Source organism: Crinia signifera, chromosome 2 (genome assembly GCF_055691185.1).
Source record: "Crinia signifera chromosome 2, ASM5569118v1, whole genome shotgun sequence".
Classification (NCBI taxonomy): domain Eukaryota; kingdom Metazoa; phylum Chordata; class Amphibia; order Anura; family Myobatrachidae; genus Crinia; species Crinia signifera.
This window is the reverse complement of record NC_139218.1, coordinates 150,841,308-150,858,414: the sequence shown is the minus strand read 5'-3', so window position 1 is coordinate 150,858,414 and position 17,107 is coordinate 150,841,308. Positions and strand designations below refer to the sequence as shown.

The 17,107-nt window shown below is 41.2% G+C and overlaps 1 protein-coding gene across 1 annotated transcript in view; it reads left to right on the top strand.

Moving 5' to 3' along the window:
* The window catches only part of GRM4 (glutamate metabotropic receptor 4), a 228,306-nt gene that overhangs the window by 27,943 nt on the left and 183,256 nt on the right, over window positions 1-17,107 (top strand). The window contains exon 2 of the mRNA XM_083173109.1: window positions 7,049-7,688. Within this exon, the coding sequence (XP_083029235.1) occupies window positions 7,197-7,688 (492 nt within the window). The 5' untranslated portion in view covers window positions 7,049-7,196. The remainder of the gene's footprint in view (window positions 1-7,048; window positions 7,689-17,107) is intronic.

Genomic DNA, 17,107 nt, shown 5'->3' with positions numbered 1-17,107 from the left:
GTCCCCTCGCGGGGCTCACCGCGCTCGCCACGCTTCGGGCTCGGTGGCTCGCTGCGCTCGCCACACTTTATATTCTCAACTCCACGCCGACGTGGATAGTAGGGGTATGAAAAGGTCGGAGGACGTGTACCGCCGCCCCTCGCGGGCTCGCTATGCTACGCTCGCCACGCTACGCCAATCGTGGGGTGACGTTCACAATGGGGGGGGGGGGGGGGGCATATACAATGAGAAATGGGCCATATTGACTCATTTCCTATTTTTTTCCTGATTACAATGTTAAAAATATTTTAACATTGAACCCTATGGCAAAATCGGGTGCATCGCGTCGGTCGCGTCGCGTGCCATGTTAATGCACCCGACCGACGCGATGGACCCGATTTTTTCTTTGCCGCCAAAATGAACCTGATTTCAAAGGAAATCGGGTCCATCGGGGGTAATCGTGTACCTTAAGTTAAGGTACACGATTACCCCCGATTGTGGCCGTTCTAGGAAACAAGTACAGGGTAATTTTTTTAAAATCTCTTAAATGAAAAGAGGCAATGTTGCCCTTAGCAACCAATAAGATTCTGTCTATCATCTCTCTATTGCATCTCTCTATCCTGGAAAAGGATAGACATAATCTGATTGGCTTCTATGTTGCTATGGACAACATCACCTCTTTTTAGAAGCTTTAGTAAATTTACTGCTATGAATTAAAGTGGATGAGAGTGTCATAAAAGTTACTTACAACCAAATATAAGCACGGCCCTAAGTAGCTATATTTTGACACATGCAGAGTATATATAAATACAACAAGATGGGGTGCACCAGTTTTATCTATCTATATACACACACTCGAGTGGCCATGAGAAATCTTATTTGAAAAGTCATTTGAATGTTTATAGCTCTGATTTATTTTTCTCCAAGTATTAAACAGCTACATAATAGGAAAAAAGGAGATTGTTGCACTCTGCTAGTCAGGGTGAGTGCTACTATTTCAGGGAGAATTGGCAAGTATGCCTTTATTTCTGTCTACTTTATCTCTCTTCATTCTTTGATAATTAATCTCCATAGCTTATTATATGTGATCTGAAATTTAGAAACAAAATTTTTTTAGTCCCATACTGTAAGTGTCGTTGCAGGATGAAATACATATGCCTCACGCTGAAAATGCTATTTATTGTCTCCTAACTGTGGGAACTTGCCCATAGCAACCAATCAGATTCTACTTCTTATCTATTTAGCACATTCTAGCAGATAATAGATTGTTTTTTATTTCAATAGATCTCCCATCTTAGTAAATTTGCCCCTTTTTCTATGGTTGCTTTTGACTAGTCGGATTTCTCATTTAGGGGCCATCTTTATGGAAGAGATGGATTGCACTTTTAAACTAGACATGAGGAGGGCATGCAGTTAGCAACTATGGGCTAGAAGGACTTAGCAGTACAGGACTAGATAGTAAGAGAATGGAGGGTGGAGATGGGGGCAGCAACACAAACCGGAAAAAAAAAAAACATTGCTAAGTTAAAAGGGGGCAATTACTTGAAATGCGTACTGGCCAATGCAAGAAGCCTGGTAGGTAAGATGGGTGAGCTTGAAACTTTGACCTTGAATGGTATAACAGAGACAGGGTACAACGAGACACATTACTGGGGTTTAACCCTTTGAGTGCCAACATCTCTGTCAGAGATGCGCAAAAATATCTGCTAAAAACACCAACATCTCTGTGAGAGATGCACAAAAAAATAATTGCAAACAGCTCTGTGAGAGATGAGCAATCGCTCACATTTGTTAAATGAATTCAAATAAAAATGTTGAATAAAAAAAGATTGTATTTCCTATAAAAGGTAAACAATACAGGTCATTATAATGCATAAAAATGTTGGTACTGCTTTCCTAGCACGGCGCCCACGATCTAGATTGTATGTTTGGGGCTGATATCTCAAGCATCTCATGCATCTTATGTGTTTGTGCGGCATAAGATGCATGAGATGATGCAATCGACGCGATCGACGAGATTGACGAGATTTTTACATTGCAAGCATCTCATGCATCTTATGTGTTTGTGCGGCATAAGATGCATGAGATGATGCAATCGACGAGATTTTTACATTGGAATCAATGTGAAAAGGCCCCAAAACCCCAATTTTAATTGTTAACCCCCCCCTCATGGGTGAAATGGCCCCCCCATTGTTAACGCCAGCCCACGATTGATGCCAACCCGAAGCGTGGCAAACGCAGCGAGCCCGCGAGGGGCGGCAGTACGCGTACCGCCGCCCCTCCACATGCTTCGGGTTGGCGTTGATAGTGCTGTTGGCGTTAACAATGGTTATTGGGGGCTCACGATTTTTTATCTCATGAATCTCATAGATCTCATGCATCTTATGGATGCATAAGATCCATGAGATTAAAAAAATGGGGTCAATCGCGTTGATTGTATGCCTTAAGTACCTTAAACTTAAGGCATACAATCAATGAGACGGGCGTCGTGCTAGGAAAGCAGTTCCAAAATGTTTGCTTGCCAATTTTCACAGCATTTCTCATTTCAACAAATTCACTTGGCACTCAAAGGGTTAAACATGGAGTGATACATCCATTTCAGAAAAGATAGGGAATATAGAAGAGGGGTGTACTGTACCTTTATGTAAAATCAGACCTTAAAGCATGTTTAAAGGAAATAGCTTTGGAGATAGTTGAGGATAACACTGAGGTCGTGTGGGCAGAGGTAATAGGAAATAGCAAAAAAATCAAACAAATTGCTAATAGAGGTATGCTACAAACCACCTGACGTAAAAGAAAGGGATGATGCACTACTTTTACAGTAAATCAATAGATCAGAAGAACAGGGGCAGGTACTAATTTGTGGGGGTTTTAACTATCCAGACATTGGGCCAGATGCACTAAGATTAAAAAGTGATAAAATTAGAGTGATAAACAGCCAGCCAATCAGCTCCTGCCTGATATTTTTCAAATTCAGTCTGTGACAAGGCATGTAGGAGCTGATTGGTTGACTGCTTATCACTCTCCATTGTATCACTTTTGAAGCTTTGTGCATCTGGCTCATTGACTGGATTAATGAGACTAGCACTTCATCTAATATACTGAAGGACCAGTACATTACACAATCAGTACAAACACCTACTTGTAATGGGGCCATATTGGATTTAGTACTAACAAATAATGTAGATTTATATCAAACACTAAAGTAATAGAACATCTGGGAAACAATGGCCACAACATGGTTTCAATGGAAATTAGCTTCTGTAAACAGCAATATAAAACTTATTTTAGAAAAGCAATTTTCAAAATGTTTAGGTAGTCTTTAAAATAAATAAAGTGGGATGCTCTATTTAATGGGAAAAAGGCAGAGGAAATGTGTGAAACTTTCAAAAAGTTGCTGGATACACTATCAAATAAATGTATTACAAAGGGAAATAAGAGTAATATTAACAGAGTAATATGGTTGAACAAAAAAGTTAGGGAAGCAATAAACAATAAGAGAATAGAGTTCAAAATATACAAGGCTAACAGGGACAAGGAGGCGTTCACTAAGTACAAACAATTAAATAAAGGGAAATAAAGCAGCTAAAATAGAAAATGAAAAGCTAATATATCACTGAAAGCAAAACAAATCTCCCCAAAAATGTTAAATATATAAATAACTAAAAATTAATAAAAGAGAACATAGGCCCCTTAACCAACTTTAATGGGAATAGCATTACTGAGGAAAAAGATAAAGCTGAACAGTTTTTCTGTTGTTACTAGTGAGGAGCAGGCAATGGAATCCACATATAGGAGGAGCTCACTAGAACTAAATATATATTTCAGTACATAGGAGGGCTTTGATAAGTCAAAACAAATAAATCACCAGGGCCAGATGGGATTCTCCCCAGGGCTCTAGTAGAACTGAGGGGGAGTTAGCAGATCCTCTGCAGTACGTTTTTGATAAATCATTTTAATCTGGCATGGTGCCAAAGAACTGGAGAATAGCGGAAATAGTACCAATATTCAACAAAGGAAGACGGGTCACAGGTCTAAAAAACAGACGACCCAGGGAATTTTAGACCTGTGAGCTTATCAATTGTGGGAAAATTATTTGAGGGAATTTTAAGGGATGGTTTCCTTAATTATTTAGAGGGGCATAGTATAATTAGTAGAAACCAGCACGGGTTTGTAAAAAATCATTTGTGCCAAACTAACCTAATAGATTTTTATGAGGAAGCCAGCAAGAACCTTGATATGAGGTATGCTGTAGATGTAGTCTACCTTGACTTTGCAAAAGCCTTTGTTACTGTGCCACATAAGAGGTTGATCAACAAAATAGAGAATTTGCGTCTAGGGATAAAACTTTGTAGCTGGGTTAAGAAACTGGCTGCAGGATAGAGAACAGAGATTGGTGGTAAATGGTGCATTTTAAGGTTGAATACTTGTCCTAAGTGGCGTACCACAGGGATCAGTGCTAGGGCTGCTTCTTTTTAACATATTCATTAATTATATTGATGAGTGAATACTAAGCAAAGTATCTATTTTTGCAGATGACACAAAACTGCGTAGGGCGATTAGAACAGACAAGGATGTCACCATGCTACAGAGGGATTCAATTAACTAGATGAGTGGGCAGAAAAATAGAAAATGTGGTTCAATGTTGATAAATGTAAGCATCTTGTGAGACATAACCAGTGTGCTACTTACAATCTAAATGGGGTAGAATTGGGTAAATCATATTTAGAAAAGGACCTAGGAATCCAAATTGACAACAAACTGGGGTGCAGTGCTCAGTGTCATGCAGCAGCCAAGAAGGCATTGAAGCTAGGCACGTCAATGCAATTATACCACTGTACATATCACTGGTTAGACCTATTGTAGAATGTGGAGTACCATTCTGGGCTCCTCACTACAAAAACTACATTATAGAACTAAATAAAGTCCAGAGTAGGTCAACCAAGCTAATAAAAGGGTTGGATTTATTAAGCTATGGAGACAGATTAGCTGAATTAGGAATGTTTACGCTGGAAAAGAGATGCTTAAGGAGAGACATGCTTAACATGTATCAGGGGACAATATAAAAAAAACTGTCAGACACCCTATTTACTTTGAGGTCGGAGACTAGGACACATGGGACTGCGCTCAGGCTGGAGGAGAAAAGATTTTTTACCCTCCGAAGAAAATACTTTTTTACAGTCAGAGGAGTTAAATGATGGAACTTTCTTCCAGAAGAAGAGCTGTCGGCAGACACAATAAATACATTTAAATTAAAGTGGGACAAGCATTTATTTGAAAACATCCAGGGGTACAACCAATAAATATAATTTAGGCCGAAGAGGAATCGAAGTAAAAAAAAGTGAAACAGGGATTTAACATATAGACCTCTAAGGGGCCTGTAAAAGGTTGAACTTGATGGACGTAAGTCTTCTTTCAACCTAAACTACTATGTTACTACTGTATGTATATACTTGCCTATAACCATAGGTGTGCGCACATTGAGTGTTAGGGGTGCACAGGGACCCCCTAAAGCTGTGCCCCACCCTTATGAACAACTCCCTGCCGCTAGCAATACCAGCAATACCTTTTACCAAAGTGTTTTGCTTTTTAGACCTGTATTCCGTTAAAATAAGCGCCCATCAATCAATTGTGTGTTTTGCATTGTTAATTCTACTAGACCGTTGTCATATCACTACATACCTGCATAATCCATTTTTTTTTTACTTTATTTGCATGTACTGTTACACAGAGTAATAAGAATATTAAAACTGAAATAGGCCGGAGATTATGTTCTGGCTGAGAGACATTTTATATTTTAGCGAGTACCAATAGATGATGGTAAACATGCATAATTGTCAGAGTTAGACAAACTCAATGAGCAATGCTAGACATGCCCAATAGGTGGTGCAAGACACACCCCTTTGACGGTGCACCCCCTAATAAAATGGGCTGGGCACGCCTATGCCTATAACACTGATAACCAGACGATCATCCTCTATAATATAAAGCTAATGCTACTCCTTGCCTCTATGGGGAGAATTCAAGGATTTTTTGCTGACGGCCACTAGTGCCGGTGCTGACATTCCTGTTATGTTGTTCCATTATTCTGTCGGCCTGGTAATTTTTATATAAATTGCAGGCAATGGAGGTACAGTATAACAGCAATGGCGAATGAGCTATTTAAATAATTCTAAGCAGTGTTTAGGCTTCTTAGCACAGTCCTACGAAACACTGGTCTATTTAGTGAAATACCACCACACTGCAAATCGATGTGTTCCGGTCCAGTGTAATTGGTGAAACAATACAGTGCTCTATGCAGTAATTGGAACTTTTATTATTATTTAGAGCAACTAACCAGTCATGCTGGTTGCTGATAACTTTTACAGAGTCCATCCATGTGTCTCTCCAATCTCCAAATACGTATTCACTCCAAACAAATCCTTTTCTCAAATAAGTAATACAAATAGTGAATTATTCTTTTAACAATGCAGTGGTGCTTTTTATGGAGTAAAATCTTTTTTTTTGGTTTGCATTTCTGTTTAATCTATAGGTTTATTTGGCGTGTGCCTGATTATTATTTTTTTTATTTCTACACTCTTTGCAGTTAGCCATACCACTATCTTACACTGAAAGCCATGACCTCATGCTTATGTTATCACTGTGATGTTAGCCACCAACAGTCCTAGCATGTGTCTGGTTATTATTTATTTTATTATATAATTATTCATATTATTGGATATTTTACTATTATTATGCAAGTACTTTGTTCCCTAGCTGCCAGTGTGTGTTGACTTTTTATGCCACGATTCCTGTATTATTCAGTATTTTACTAGGTTACCTTATACTGCACACTTCCTGCACTAGTAAACTTGTTCTACTGTGCCTTGCAGATAAGTCCTGGAAGCACGTGAATACCTGTGATCACGTTGCCTCTACTGGAAAGGCTTCTGTTACAGGTCGATGAAGTGACAGTCATTACAATTACAAAGCAGTAATTTTATTTATGAGTAATAGTCAAAGTTTTAGACTCATCATTACTTTTTTTCAAATGCACTTATCTCTATCATAATGTCATTTTTTCTTACAGATCTGTTGATGCCTCATACTGCCAATGATCAAAGTCTCCACAGATTCATGGCCTCGGCACCTTAAATGATCAAACCAACAGAGGATTTGTGTGTGGAGCGGGCACTGGAAGAGGAGAGGCTTTTATTGGTTTACCAAATATCTTCATTATGGATATGGCAAAGCTTATAATGATGACATGCATGTTACTAATTCTAACTCCATGGACATGTTGGTCCAAACCAAAGGGTTCACCACACATGAATTCTGTGAGGATAGATGGAGACCTTGTTTTGGGTGGTCTTTTCCCTGTCCATGGTAGGGGAAGCGATGGCAGAGCCTGCGGAGAACTCAAGAAGGAGAAAGGAATACATCGTTTAGAAGCAATGCTATATGCCCTTGATCGTATCAACGCTGATCCTGATCTTTTGCCTAACATCACTTTAGGTGCAAGAATTCTGGATACCTGCTCACGAGATACCCATGCTCTAGAGCAATCTCTGAGCTTTGTCCAGCCACTCATAGACAAGGACAGGGCAGAAGTACGGTGTTTGAGTGGTGGAAATCCTATCATTGCACAGCCTGAGAGGGTGGTGGGAGTTATTGGTGCATCATCTAGCTCCGTTTCTATCATGGTGGCAAATATTTTGAGACTCTTCAAGGTGAGTACAAATTCGTTTTATAGGACAACCTTTAATATTTTAAAAATTTCTGTTCCTTTTTGTTACTTCCTCATAAATCTTACAATCTTATATTTGTTTTTATGGTCATTAACATTTGGATGCTATCTGTGGAATTGGGTAAGCACAGCTGCTAAACTGTAGCAACTGTTGTAAAGTTCTAACAGAACAATATGCATTCATTTTTGTAAGCCTGCATGGTAAAAATGGCTTTTTCTTGAATATTACATTTTAGTTGATGTGGGGTACAGGAAAGAAATGGGAAAGAGAGAAGGTACAAGAGGAAGCGGCAGGCATCTGCACACAACACAGTGTATTGTAAAACAAATAAGTAAATAACTTCAAAAGGAAAAATTAGCAAATTTACATCAATTAATCAAAAATGAAGAGTTGTCACCATTAGAGATATGTTCAGTCAAGTTGGAGGGACCCAGGTCTTGGCTAATAGAGGTTTGATAGGTGGGACTGGCTCTCCCCATCTCTGATGTAAAGGTTTCAAGGATCTAAACTCACAGTAGGTGGTGAATCTCATGTGGTTTCGCTCTTTATGTTTCAAAATGATATTAGGTTTTTTAAATCACGTAATGACAATGCTGAAGGGGTAGTATGTTGTGAATGAGTCGCCCACTTCCAGCTTCTCTACTTGTTGCCTGTGTCTGAAGATGCAGCATCAGATCACCATTTGCAACATTGTGGTGAACATTGGAGTAAACCATATGAGACCAATCAGTCTCAGAAACGGATTGGTCAGCAGACAAGGTACTAGCTTTGACACCACCATAAAACCCCAGCATCATGACTGCATTCTAGATGATCCCTCTCACTGTCCCCAAATGGTCGCACACTGTGACCAGAGCTGCACCATGTCACATGTGCACTGCGGCTCCAGCGCAGAAAACAAATCTCTGGTCATTAATGACAATATCAACACAGTGTCTAGGACTGCTTGAGGTTCCTTGTGCGTTAGGTGGATAAGGGGACTTCCAGTTTCGTGCTGTAGTGGTTCTAGCTGCTATTAGAATGTTCACAAGGTTTTAATGAACTGGTTTGGGGAAAGTGAAAGGATAGCACTTGAGCAAAGCTAATACTGGGTTCAGGACTCTGAGAAAAAGAGTGTAAACCCACTCTCAATAAGGTAGTAAAATAACTCAGTCCTAGAATATATGTAGATTAGTACACTCATGGCAAGGGTATAACTACCATAGGTGCAGAGGTTGCAGCCATTATGGGGCGCATCCTTCCTGTGTAAGTTACATATGCAATATACTTTTACAGTATCACCATTGGTTTCTACATAGGGACCCTTTTTAGCTTATAAATATCTATTTATGCCCCTGCCTTCTGGCCACATTGGCAACAGAATAGCTTCAAACAAATGGGCCACAGCCTGGAAAAATTTACAACTTTTATGTATGTACAGCTTTCACTTATATTGTTACAATATGCCAGTGGTTCCCAACCCTGGTCCTCAAGTACCCTCAAGAGTGCACATTTTCCAGGTCACCCAGCAGTTGCACTCATTATTCAGACACATTTTAAAAGATCCACAGGTGGAGCTAATTATGTCACTTGTGATTCTGTGTGGAGACTGGGAAAACGTGCACTGTTGGGGATACTTGAGGACCAGGGTTGGGAACCACTGCAATATGCACTAATTATAAACGTTTATATATTATTGTAGGTATTTTTTTCAAATGCTAGAAATACCCTTTGTACTTGCTCAATGTCCTGTTCTGTTTTTCAAACACAGCCTGGCAGTTAGGTACTTTTGGGTTGTTACTTTTCTATGTCTGCTTTATCACCCTCCAAAGCTTAAAACATCTACCCCATTGTGATAAATAAAAGGGTTTCAGATGAATACAGTTATGTCACTCATAAGGTGTTTCAGATAAGTACAGTTCCAGCTATGAGCAGAGCTTTTCATCCAGCTGGTGAGAGCAATAAATAACTGGATGGAAGAGCAAAAGTCTTAAATCCACTCAACGCCTCTCTAAGCCAATGACATTAAATGGTGTGATTTAGTTGGGAGTATCAGTCAACGTCACTACCTAGTGAAGGCTACATCTAGGTAGGCGAATTGCCTCATAAAAGCAATTTGTTTTAGAATGCAATGCAATGTGAGAAGATAATTTATGATCACCAAGGCTTCATGGTCTTACAAGGCACTTAGGAGTCTATGTACTAAGACTTAAATGGAGATAATTTACTGTACCAACCAGCCTGTAACATAGCAGTAAGGAGCTGATTAGCTGGTATTTCATTTCTGTCCACTTTATCTCTCTCTGAGGCCCCTTAGAAATAAAGATTTCCCCATTAGTAAGAAAAGAACACTGCTATACCAACAATCCCATCCCATCATTAATTTATCTTCAATTCATAATTAAATATGTCAGCTGTATAAATTGCAGTGGTTTTTTTTTTAATTGTCAGTTAGTTTGTGCATGATAGAGGGAGTGCAATAGCAGTATTTAATGCTCTTTTATGGGTAATATGTATGCATTGACTGTGAGCTAACCTCGCATTCAGGAAACTCTTAGTAAAATAAAACCAATTCTGAACATTTCCCGCAGACAGTAATGGGCTTAATAGGATTTTAATGGTGATCTTAATACTGTGAACACAGTTGGTGGGTGATCTTTGTATATATCTCATTTCTGTATTTCTTAGTCTTCCTAAATCAATTTATTCCATCTACAGTGTTGGACTGAGGCATGGGGGAATGCAGTGGTAGAGGCCTTGTTTGGGGCCTGGCCAGACTCCAGAGGTGGTGTGGCCAGCCATTAGAGTGTGCAATGTCTGGTGCTCCTTGATATCTATAGTAAACTAGTAAGCCCGCTCAAAGCAAAAGCTTCGAAAGCTAGTCTGCTACCTTCTGTGTTTGTGCATGTGTGAGAAAGAGATGATTTCAGAGACTCATGGACACTACAAATATATATATATATATATATATGTATATATGCTATGGATAAAAGGCGCCACTTGTGCTAATTGCGTATAAAAAACAATAATATTCCCTTCGGTTATATAGGGTGTCTGCCACTCTTTAAATAAAAGTAAGGGTATGTTACTCAAAAATGACATAAAATAAAAAGTAATGTATAAAGATATCGGCGACTAATTATTGTAAAAGAGCTAAAATATCTATATATATATATATATATATATAAAAGCGGGTTTATAGATATAAAATTTTTTATTAGTTGACAAATTCGGTATAAAAGAGAAACAAGTAAACAATGATCGCTAAAAATTTTTTTTTTAAAAAACTTTTTGGTATAAAAATTTTTTTTTATAAAAAGACAGGATTCTAAAATAAAATAGAGAAAGGTGCTTATCTTTGGAGTAGGAAGGATTGCCTTCCTACTCCAAAGATAAGCACCTTTCTCTATTTTATTTTGGAATCCTGTCTTTTTACAAAAAAATTATTTTATACCAAAAAGTAAAAAAAAAAAAAATTTTTAGCGATCATTGTTTACTTGTTTCTCTTTTATACCGAATTTGGCAACTAATAAAAATTTTTATATCTATAAACCCGCTTTTATATATATATATATAGATATTTTAGCTCTTTTACAATAATTAGTCGCCGATATATATATATATATATATATATATATATATATATATATATAATAGTCCAAAGGGCAAGGCACATCCAGAGTACAAGGGCAAAAAAGAGTCCGGTGCCCGCTGCAAGCCTTGCAAGAGGCTTGTATGTAGAATACTCACGCTGCCCAATTAGCAGCAACAGCAGCACACGGTCATCCAAAAGAAGTATAACAGGAATCAGCAACGTTTCGATTTTATTTAGAAAATCGTCATCAGGCACAAACATACATTGAACAAGCTTACCTTATATCCCCAGTTCAATAATGCACGCTGACCCACGTTTCCCGCGCCGGGGCGTCCGTGACACCCACGTGAATAAACAGCATCACGCTGCCTAGCAACTAAGTCCCTCTGCGTCATATGACCGTGTGCTGCTGTTGCTGCTAATTGGGCAGCGTGAGTATTCTATATAGATATATATATATATATATATATATATATATATATATGATACTCTCAGTCAGGGGTTCCCAATCTTCTTCGAATCACGGCACCCTACAGTATGAGAATTTTTTCACATTACCGCTAGGCCAAAATGAACAACAACAAAAAAAACCAACTGAATACATAGAACATTAAGTAGATTGAGTTTATATACGATTCTTAGGTTCAGTTATGTGGTAAAGGGCAGGATTTGCTTCTGTTTGTACACATTTTATGATTGGCAGCCACCAGTGCTGCTTTTTCCAATAAATAATTAACCATAAATGATTTGAATTGGTCCTGGACCACCAACCCGAGACACCCCTGCAATTGTCCTGAGGCACCCCAGGGAGCCACGGCACACAGTTTGGGAACCACAGCAGTGCATGCATGATAATGAACCAGATTAATAACAGCAAAGCGCTGTATAAAGAAAACCATAGTCCTGTGCCGGATGCATTTTACATAACAGCAGACAGAATATCAGCAGGCAGAATACCGGCACTGGCATCCCAACCGGAATCAGTGCTAGAATGGCAACATCGATGAGGATGCTGATGGCAGAATCCCTTTTGCCTGGATCCGGACTGTAAGTTTAAAGGTTAGGCTGGAGGGGAGGGGGGTATGTTAGGGTTAGGCTAAAGCAGAGGAGTGGGGGGCTGCAGGGACAGTATTAGGTTATAGTCTGCAGTAATAGAGGGTTGGGGGAGGGTAGAGGGAAAAGTAAGTATACTTACCTAACCCCTGTAGGTATACCAATCGCTGGAATCCCCACTATCAGTCATCCACATGTATTTCTCCTATACAGTATAATAAGGTAACATACTGTATGTATAATATATCATTCAAATGCATAGTCTGGAACTTGATCCCTAGATCGGTGTGTCCTCAAACAATTTAATTTTCTGCATTTTTCTGCTATTAAAAAATAAAATAAATAGTAATAATAATAATAATTTTGTCATTCCCACAGTATCAATGCTGAAATGGTCAGAGCACACGTGTCCCATTTACAAAGTTTGAATCACTGCTAACTATTCCTTTCCTTCATACTGATTTCTCTCCCCATTATTTAATCATCTCTCTCCTCCACCACCACCTTCCTTACTCTCATTTTTGTAGTCTCCTCTCTGAATTCCCCTGAAGTGCTGATAGAATTAGATTTTCTAGGGAAGCTCTTAACGAGCAGTAATGCAGCATGAGAAGCCAATATTAAATAATTAATAGAGAGAGCGAGAGCAAGCGAGAGAGAGAGAGAGAGAGAGAGAGAGAGGGAGAAAAAGACAGTGAAAAAAAGATAGGCTAAAGAAATACACACAATACATATATATATGTATTCAGACCAGTCTCTCTCTCTCTCTCATACACATTTGTTGTCAGTGAACAGTGGTGTAGGTAGGTGCCGCGGTGCCCGGAGTAAGGGCATGTTTCGCGCCCCCCCCCCCCCCCCGATTTATAGTAGGTGGGGCTCTTGCGTGGCGAAATGGGGACACAGTCTAACATTATACCACACGCCACAATGCCCATTGCAGATTTTTGCGAACTTTGTAATACCCATTACACATAAAGCCAAATGCCAATTACACATAAGGCCCCACATGATGCCCATTACGTACTATATAAAAAAACGTAATGCCCATTACATACTATATAACAAACCGTAATGCCCATTACATACTATATAACAAACCGTAATGCCCATTACATACTATATAACAAACCGTAATGCCCATTACATACTATATAACAAACCGTAATGCCCATTACATACTATATAACAAACCGTAATGCCCATTACATACTATATAACAAACCGTAATGCCCATTACATACTATATAACAAACCGTAATGCCCATTACATACTATATAACAAACCGTAATGCCCATTAGACATTTGACACATAAGTGCCACTTACCTACACGCTCATTGCTAGGAACTTCATGCCCAATGCCAGGGGCTTCATGCTCGATGCCAAGGGGGACTGAAATTGCTTGTTGCCAAGGGGGACTGAAATTGCTCGATGCCAAGGGGACTGGCCTTGCTTGTTGTCAAGGGGACTGACCTTGCTCGTTGCCAGGGCTGGTGCCAGGTTTGTCAGCACTCTAGGCAATCTGACTGCCCCCCTCCTCAGTCCCCACATTCATACACATAAATACCGGGCAGCAGCATGAGGCTATTCGCTGGGTGGTAGCAGAAGGCAGCTAGCAGTGGGCGGGCGACAGCAGGACTCATAAGGCTAGCAGCTGCATTTTAGCAGGAGGAAGTTAGCTGACAGCAGGAGGAAACTAGCATGTGGGTGGGCATGCGGGCGGCAGGAGTAAGCTAGCATGAGGGCAGGTGGTGCCGGCTGGCAGGAGTAAGCTAGCGGGGTTGGTGGTCGGCATCTTGGGCGTCAGGAGGAGGAAGCTAGCCGGTGAGTTTAGCGGGCGGGTGCCATCCGCCAGCAGGAGGAAGCTAGTGGATGCGCGGGGGGCCGCCAGCAGGAGGCTAGCAGGTTGCATGGTGCACGCTGTCCCTGACGCCTGGCACAGCAGGAAGCAGGCGAACAGGGCGGGAGAGCCGGCAGCAGAGAGCACACCTCCGGCGCCAGGTGACATTCCGGTGCCTGGAGCTTGTGCTCCACCGGCTCCACCCTAGCTGCGCCTCTGTCCGTGAAACCAACATACTGCCAAATTAAGACTACTGTGTCAATGAAATGTACCACATCACCAGGTAACTTCCTGCTTGAAACGTCCTTAGCATACTCCAAGGAGCAGTACAGATCACAAGGAACTGTTGGAAATGTCGACAGCATATATATATATATATATATATATATATATATATATATATATATATGTCTTTTAGGGCTGTGTGACTCCATCACTAATAATGATGTCCAGTAGTAAAATTATGTACAGCAGTTGCATGCATTTTTGAGTTACTTACATCTTTGTATAAATGCTGTAATGCAGTGGTTCCCAAACATTTTTGAATCACGGCACCTTAGAATATCAAAAAAATTTTACGGCACCCCTAGGCCAAATGTTGTTACAGAGTAATTCAGGAAAAATATAAAAAAATAAATTATGCTTATACAGTATGTCATCTTTAGATTTATTTATGTGGTGACTAGGGATGCCAATCCCGGGGCATTTTTTCGATCCCGGGATTCGGGATTGAAAAATGCTCAATCCCGGGATTCCCGGGATCCCGGGATTGGCCTCCATGGTTAAAAAAAAAACAAAAAACACATCTCTCCTCCCCAAACTGGCCGACCCGCACATTAACACGGCAGACTAATCCCCACTATCCCTCCTGCCCTGCACTGCGCTGTCACTTGCATGATGGTGGTGACAGGCAGTAGCAGGACCATCTCCAGCGGGCATGCAGGTGGGAGCTACTCAGCTTGGCTGGGAGCTGCTCAGCGGGCGAGCGGGCGGCTAGGTGCTGCGCAGCGGGCGGGCGGCTTGGAGCTCCTCAGCGGGCGGGCGGCCAGGTGAACAAGTTCAGAACAGTGTCTGTGTGTGCTGCAGCGGCATGACGGCGGCCGGGCTGTGCAGCGTTATGTGATGTCAGGGGTCACGCTGCGTAGCCCGGCCACCGTCATGCCGCTACAGCACACACAGACACTGTTCCAAACAGCCGTCTGCTGGATTTTTACAAACAGGTACTAATCCCGCAATCCCGGGATTGGAAGGCTCAATCCCGGGATTGAAATCCCGCCGTTTTTAGGCTAAAATCCCGGGATCCTGCCGATTCCGATCCCGGGATTAGCCTCCCTAGTGGTGACGATCTGGATTAGTCTCTGTTTGTCCACATATTTTATGAATGGAATTCACAAGCATTGGTTTTGCCTGTTACATTGACATTAAATAATTTGAATTGGTCCTGGACTCTGGCATCGCTTGAAGTGCATAAACACCCTACTGCTATAATGTGTTTGTTTTATAAGCACATTTTAGGTAATGTGTGCCCATTTTACTTCCAACTACTCATCAGCAGATAATGTTCATTTTTCATAAGTTTTGTTAGACTTGTATTAACCACTTGAGTGGTATGCCGGGCTCAGCTGCGCTGCCGCAGCAGGCTGTCCCCAAAAATTTCCGGGCATACCACTAATATCAAGGTGTGCGCCAGTGGTGCCTGCAGCTGTGCACCACTGGCACATCACCTGTCCGGGCACCCCCCACCTCCTCTCCCTTCCCGTGGCTTCCCCTCAACTCTCTGCTCCGGCAATCGTATGCTGGAGCTCCCCTGCCACTGCCCCGCCACCATTATTTGCAGGGAGCAGGCGGCAGGCTCTAGAATGTTCGGGGCAGCTCGGGGGGGGGACCCGGGATCGCTCAGTAGTTAAGGCGCCCAAGTCACCCGAACATCCCTGAGCCTGCCGCCTGTGGTCACTGCTGTGACTGGCGGCTGGGGCAACAGCAGAGGAGCTCAGGCATACAAACGCCATAGCGGAGGTGGGGGGAGGGAGGCTATGCTCTGTGGTGGGTTTGTCATGCCCCAGCAAAACCCACTACTCAAGGGGCTAATGGGGTGTATATATATATATATATATATATATATACATACACAGTATATATATATATATATATATATATATATATATAAAACAAGCAGAAAATGCATTTTTTTCAATGACCCTGACTAGTAATTAAAGCAAACTTTCTAAAGTTTTTACCTTGATTACATATATACTAACAGGGGAAGGGTAATTCAATTAGCCTCCAGGTCTATAAATGATCCTGTCACGGCTAAAGGGCTGGATGGAGTCGTGCGGTGCACAGGAACCGGAGACGGACCAGGAGGAGTAGGATTGAAACGTGCAGGTTTAATAACTGATTTCATAAATGATAAACTTCACTCAAATACTTCTTTAAGTGACAGTTGGAATAAATTAAATAGAGTCCAGCACAATACTAATAACGGGCAGGGAAATCTGGAAACGTATACTTGGTGAGCCAGAGTACATAGATGAGGATCCGGAAGGAGGTTGATTTGATGACAGAAGAAATGGATCCGGATGACTGAAAGATGATGGAATGAATGAGTTGTATGAAGGAGGACAGCGGAAAGCTGTGCAGGGTAATTCTGGGACACAAGCAGGAACAAGCACTAGGTAGGACTTGCAGCATTGGTGTCAGGAGAAAACTTCCTTGTAGCAAGATGCAGGGAGCAAGGCACCAGAGTCAGGAGAGAAAGAGCAAGGATCCGGGAATCAGCTAGGAGTTGTGAATGACTCCAAAGACTCATTGCACTGACACTGAACAGCCTAGGCAGATCCCCTATATCCCCAGGGGATGGCTGCCATTGGCTGTCAGCACAGGATGAGGAGGGAACCTCCACTCTGGGCCAATCTGTCTCCTGCCCTCAACCAAGATG